We start from the raw sequence: 6,000 nt of genomic DNA on the forward strand, positions 1-6,000 counted from the left end.
CAACTGTAGTTCACACCTGACTGACTGCACCAAACAAGTTGAAACTTGTCACATACTGTTACTAAGGTTCAACATGCCACTTCCCTTGTTGAAGATCCCTGCCTTTTCGTTGGATGGCACTCGGCAGCAGCATTCACTGTAGTTTTTCATTACACCTTATATATAGTTGTACTCTCTATTCAGTATTTTATTACTCATGACACACAATGTTAAAGGTACAAATTCATCCACCTCAGATTCTGTGCCACATCTGTGCAGATGAGTGCCACCACACCCACCTTTACCCTCCTGTCTTTTTGGATATGTCTATGAAGTCATTTCTCCTGACTTAGAGCCTAAATAGACCCTTAGGCATTTTGTGCCTGGCTCCACTCTTTCCTCCACTGCTGTTACCTACCTTGTGTCCTCATGCCCTGTGCACACTGTAGTGGTGATAACAGCAAAGATCTCAGCGAGAAATTCTAAGAGTTCCTAGCCGAAGGCTAATGAGTAAAAATTGGTTTAAGAGGCAGTTTTTGGTAGCAGGAAGGCCAGTTGTTTCCATCTCTTTTCTATTCCCTCTCTCTGTGAAACCTACTAAAAGTTAGCGTAACATATGTATTACAAAAATAAATAATAAACAGTAAGTGAACAGAACCTTGGCACCTGCTTTTGAAAGAATGCAACTTGCCTGCAGAGGAGGCTGTATCTCAGACTTGCTGGGCTATAACCAGCTCCTTTTTATCCTCTATAGGGAAGGGAGGAGCACTGGCTGCTGACATTGACATTGACACTCTTGGAACTGAGGGCTGGGGAGAGGATGCAGAGCTGCAGCTGGATGAAGGTAAGAATGCTGTGCTAGGATTGGTCTGGGCAGATGGGCACCCTGGGTTGGGACTGGGCTGTGGGCAGTTCTGCAGGGTTTCAAACCTTGGGACCAAAAGGATCTCAACATACTGCTTTCCTTTGGCTAAGATCGTGTCACTTGGAAGATTTATTTTGAGCCTGGGTTTTTCTTACAGATGGGTTTGTGGAGGCTGCAGAAGGTTTGGGGGATGATGCTCTGGGGAAGGGGCCGGAAGAAGGTGGTGGCTGGGATGTAGAAGAGGATCTGGAGCTGCCTCCTGAGCTGGTATGTGGAGTCCTTACCCTTCTAAGGTTGTCTCCATTTCTCCCTGTGGAAGCCAGTGGCCTTATCACCGCTCCCCACCCCTGTCCTGAGGCCCTCAAAAGGGAAGGGGTCTAGACCCTCTTAATCTGATGCTTATCTTCCGTTTGAAAGAAAGAAGAATGAGATCATCAGGGTTGTGCCAGTGGCAGCTTGTGAAAGGCAGCAAGCGTTTTTGTCAGCAGCTTTTGGGTTATCATTTTGTTACTGGGGATGCTGCTCCTAGTTTGATGGTCTTCTGCCCCTGCTCCCATTTTGATGGTGTTCTTCCCTGATAGAGGCTAGGAACGAGGTAAAGGGCTCTGTTTAGATTGATCAGCACTAAGTGCTTACATGGTTTAAAAGATGACTCACTTTTTTATTTTCTCCTAGGATATACCCCCTGGGGCAGCTGGTGGGGCTGAGGATGGGTTCTTTGTGCCCCCCACCAAGGGGACCAGCCCAAATCAGGTAAGCAGGAAAATACAGCCCTGTGGGGATGAATGTTTCTGATCTGGCTACACTTGATTAATGTGTAAGGAGTACTGATACTTTTCTACTGTAGATACGGAATAGGATAGTTTGGGAAGAGAAACAGCAAGACTTCACTTTGCTTGGGTTTTCTGTTTCTTATTAGATCTGGTGCAATAACACTCAACTTCCAGTTGATCACATCCTGGCAGGCTCTTTTGAAACCGCCATGCGGGTAAGTATTAAAGTTACCCAGGGTACCAGGGAGATGGTTGACTCACCTTAACCAAATGGAAATTTCCCACCCACAAGGGCAGAGGCATGTATTTATCATGGAAGCCCTTGGTCTTGACTGAGGAAACTTGCCTCATAAGGCCTTCCTCTTACCTGCTTTCCATTTGGCTTCGTAGTCTCCTAAGGTGAATACTTCCAGCCATCTTCCACTCATTCTAAAGCCTGATTTCTGGCTCCCATCAGTAAAATCAACACCCCTCATGAATAGGTATATGTTTTGAACACTAAGCCATGTGTTATAATGACAATAATAGCAACCACCACAACTGCTATAACGACTAACATTTATTTACTGTTGACTATGTACCAGGCGTTATCCTAAGTGCTTTATGGATATTATTAAATGAAGTAGGTCCTATAATTACATATAATTTATAGATGAGGAAACAAGTACAGAGAAGTTAAGTACCTTGCCCAAGATCAACAAGTTTTTAAGTGGTAGGACCAAAATCCTATGTCTCTTTTCTCCTGTATTTCAGCTTCTTCATGACCAGGTCGGGGTAACCCAGTTTAGCCCCTACAAGCAACTGTTTCTACAAACCTATGCACGAGGCCGTACCACCTATCAGGCTTTGCCCTGCCTACCCTCCATGTATGGCTACCCTAATCGCAATTGGTAAGGCCCTTTGCTCCTGGCTTCTATCTGTTTCAACTTGGGTTAGATATTTCAAGAGGTAGCCTCAGGGACAGTCACAATTGTCCCAGAGCTGAAGTTACCTAGTAGAAAAAGATCTTTGGCTTGCTACTCAGAGGTTTGGTTTACACTTCTGCAACCTATTCCCAAGCTACTTTCACAATAGGGTCATGTTGTGATCATGTTGCCAGGAAAAAAAGTTGAGTTCTGGTGGGCTCATGATTATCCTGTCTTCTTCCAACTTTTCCCTTTCTAGGAAGGATGCAGGGCTGAAGAACAGTGTACCAGCTGTGGGCCTGAAGCTTAATGACCTCATCCAACGGTTGCAGCTGTGCTACCAGCTCACCACAGTTGGCAAGTTTGAGGAGGCTGTGGAAAAATTCCGTTCCATTTTACTCAGTGTACCACTCCTTGTTGTGGACAATAAACAGGAGATTGCAGAGGTTAGAGGAGAGGTCTAGCCATTTTTCCTAGTCATGAACACTCCCACTTTTCTTTCTTGAGTACCATCACCTTCGTCTCTCTGTCCAGGCGCAGCAGCTCATCACCATTTGCCGTGAATACATTGTGGGTTTGTCCATGGAGACAGAAAGGAAGAAGCTTCCCAAAGAGACCCTGGAACAGCAGAAGCGCATCTGTGAGGTAAGATCTCTGGGCTTCTGAGCAGTACAGAGACGTTCTCCCCTTCATCCTCCATTAGGTGTGAATTCTCAATCTGGTCCCATTTCTCTGAGAAGAGAATGTATTTCTCCACCCTTCTTCTTCATCTCATCAGTGCTGCATACCTAGGAAGCAGAAGACTTCTCTGCTTTATAACCAGTCCTATTTTTGTTTTGTTTTTAAAGCGTGTTTAGCATCTATGAATAACCTATCTCAGCTGTAGCATCAGCCTGGCATGTGTTCCTCTTTCTGTCCACCAGATGGCAGCCTACTTCACCCACTCAAACCTGCAGCCTGTGCACATGATTCTGGTGTTGCGGACAGCCCTCAACCTCTTCTTTAAACTCAAGAACTTTAAGACAGCTGCCACCTTTGCTCGGCGCCTGTTAGAACTTGGACCCAAGCCAGAGGTGGCTCAACAGGTAGATAGGACCTTCAGTAGCATAAGGGAACCAGATCTGCTTTTACATGGAGGGAGTAGAAGACCAAGGCCCTTCTCTCTGAAACAAAGCACTGAATGACATTCAACAAAAAGAGCCAACAGAGTGCCATCCTGTTTATTTACTGGCATGGGTGCCTCCTTTTGTTCCTGAAAAATGAACTAATAACTTAATTCAGACATGACGCCAGTGTGAGATTATATCTGAAAATATCCCCAATGCCTGTCCTTAAGCTCCAGATCAACCATTACTATTAGGTTGTTGCAAAAGTAATTGTGGTTTAAAAGGTTAAAAATAATTGCAAAAACCGCAATTAGTTTTGCACCAACCTAATACCACCACTAATTAACCTCCACATATTATTACCACATTATATTACCACATTTTCCATTACTTGTGTTCTCCAAAAGCATTCTTATTGGGTAATGGAAGCCAGTTCTAACCCTTTCAGGCCTGATAATTCTCAGACATGGCGGAGAAATATGAGTCTAGATCCATGGAGCCTCTTTGGTATTGAGAAGGGGAAAGCCTGGTACCAGAGGAGTGGTGATTGTTACCCCTTCATGTATGTCCTGTACGGAGGACATATTCTGAATTCATTAGTACAGTTGCATCCTGCATCAAATAAACAGCTAGACCATGAAGATGAGATCATTTGAGTTGTGGTGTGCAGCTTTCAGTCCTCTTAAATAAATATTCCTTCCCTCCCATCTTTAGACCCGCAAAATCCTGTCTGCGTGTGAGAAGAACCCCACAGATGTCTACCAGCTCAATTATGACATGCACAACCCTTTCGATATCTGTGCTGCATCTTATCGGCCCATCTACCGTGGAAAGCCAGTGGAGAAATGTCCACTCAGTGGAGCCTGCTATTGCCCGGAGTTCAAGGGTCAAATCTGCAGGGTCACTACAGTAAGTACTGTCCTTGAGAAATGCATCCAGAATATTGAGGGAAGGTGAAGGAGAAAGAAGCATGTTGGTCCTTTTTCTCCTCTATTTGCCCCTAGCTCCTGGCAGTAGTGATACTAGAGAAAGCTAGAGCTTCTCCCCACTGCTCTTTACCAATCAGTTAACAAACAATAACAAATCAATCTACTGTGCTCATTGAGGAGTGGAGGGAGTAAGCTTTTTGGGCTTCTCACCCTCACAAACCCCTAAATTTTTCTTGTTTCCTCTTCTACAGGTGACAGAGATTGGCAAAGATGTGATTGGTTTAAGGATTAGTCCTCTGCAGTTTCGCTAAGGCCCCCTTTGTGTGTTTAGGGTCAATCACCATATCACCCGCCTCAGCTGCCCCAGAGAATTAGTCTCTATGTCCTTGTAACTCCCTGTTCCTTAACTACCTTTCAAATTGACATTTAGCTCTCCCTGCCCTAAAATGTACTGTGTTTTTCTCTTCTGTGGCTAATCAAATGTCTAAACTTGACTTTTTTTTTTTTTTTTTTTTTTGCCTTTGAGGATCTTTCATTCTCTCAAGGTCACTACTATAGTTGCAGTCTCACAATTGCAGTCACAGTTGAACTTGCCTTCCCAGCTTAACTCTTTCAAGAAACAAATGAAAACTTAGTGGTGAACATTTGTTTAGTAAATTCCTTCAATATTTATCCTTTCTCTCTTCACCACTTTTTTTCCTTTTTTGCTAGAAAGGAATGGGATAGAATAAATAAGATAGCATCTTTTGCTCAATCACAGCAAACTCTTAGCCAACCACCATTTTAAACTCCCAGGCAGGTGCCCTCTGTGTGCCCAGAAACTTAAAGTCTGAGAAGAAACTTTGGCTTTTCAAAAACACACACCACTTTTTATTGATTTGTTCTTTACAACCATTGTTCTTATTTTTTGTTTCTCACACTAAATAAATTTCTACAAGAATTTTATGGCTTGCTATTTGTTTCCTGGATACTCTCATGTTCCTGCTTACTCCATGCAGCTGCCCCACCAAAGCAGATATCTTTCCTTCGATAATTATTTCTAATTACAAAATAATAAATACCCGTTGTTAAATTTTTTTTCCCCATAGAATATATAAAACTGCTATGAGAATGGTAGAAAGTAAGTAGCTCCCTCATTTCATTATTGACTGCATCCTTCCATCTATTGCTAATTATACCAATATTTATTGAGCACCTGTAACTGTTCTGGATGTTTTATATATAAGATTAATTAGTATTAAACACGTTGTATTTATTACAATTAGATTAGCAATACAGTATTTTGCTTGTTATGTGTTAAGATTATACAGTGACATGCTGTGCCTTTGATTAAAATATGTACCTTTTCATTTTAAATTCATGTTTTCAATAAACAGTACACTCATATAATTCAAAAATCAGTAAATGTAAAAAGCTATTCTGTGACGTCTTCCTCCCATCCCT

General features: G+C 42.7%; 1 protein-coding gene across 2 annotated transcripts in view; it reads left to right on the forward strand.

Annotated features, from left to right (window-relative positions):
* COPA (coat protein complex I subunit alpha) overlaps nucleotides 1-5,502 on the forward strand; it is a 38,035-nt gene extending 32,533 nt beyond the window's left edge. For both annotated transcript variants that reach the window (XM_019716418.3, XM_019716419.3), the window contains exons 24-33: nucleotides 734-823; nucleotides 1,002-1,111; nucleotides 1,520-1,597; nucleotides 1,764-1,832; nucleotides 2,371-2,507; nucleotides 2,782-2,968; nucleotides 3,057-3,167; nucleotides 3,446-3,607; nucleotides 4,343-4,537; nucleotides 4,809-5,502. In XM_019716418.3, the coding sequence (XP_019571977.2) occupies nucleotides 734-823; nucleotides 1,002-1,111; nucleotides 1,520-1,597; nucleotides 1,764-1,832; nucleotides 2,371-2,507; nucleotides 2,782-2,968; nucleotides 3,057-3,167; nucleotides 3,446-3,607; nucleotides 4,343-4,537; nucleotides 4,809-4,868 (1,199 nt within the window). In that variant the 3' untranslated portion in view covers nucleotides 4,869-5,502. The remainder of the gene's footprint in view (nucleotides 1-733; nucleotides 824-1,001; nucleotides 1,112-1,519; nucleotides 1,598-1,763; nucleotides 1,833-2,370; nucleotides 2,508-2,781; nucleotides 2,969-3,056; nucleotides 3,168-3,445; nucleotides 3,608-4,342; nucleotides 4,538-4,808) is intronic.
* The last annotated feature ends 498 nt before the right edge of the window (nucleotides 5,503-6,000 follow it).

Source organism: Rhinolophus sinicus, chromosome 11 (genome assembly GCF_057876585.1).
Source record: "Rhinolophus sinicus isolate RSI-liver-muscle chromosome 11, RSI-T2T, whole genome shotgun sequence".
Classification (NCBI taxonomy): Eukaryota; Metazoa; Chordata; class Mammalia; order Chiroptera; family Rhinolophidae; genus Rhinolophus; species Rhinolophus sinicus.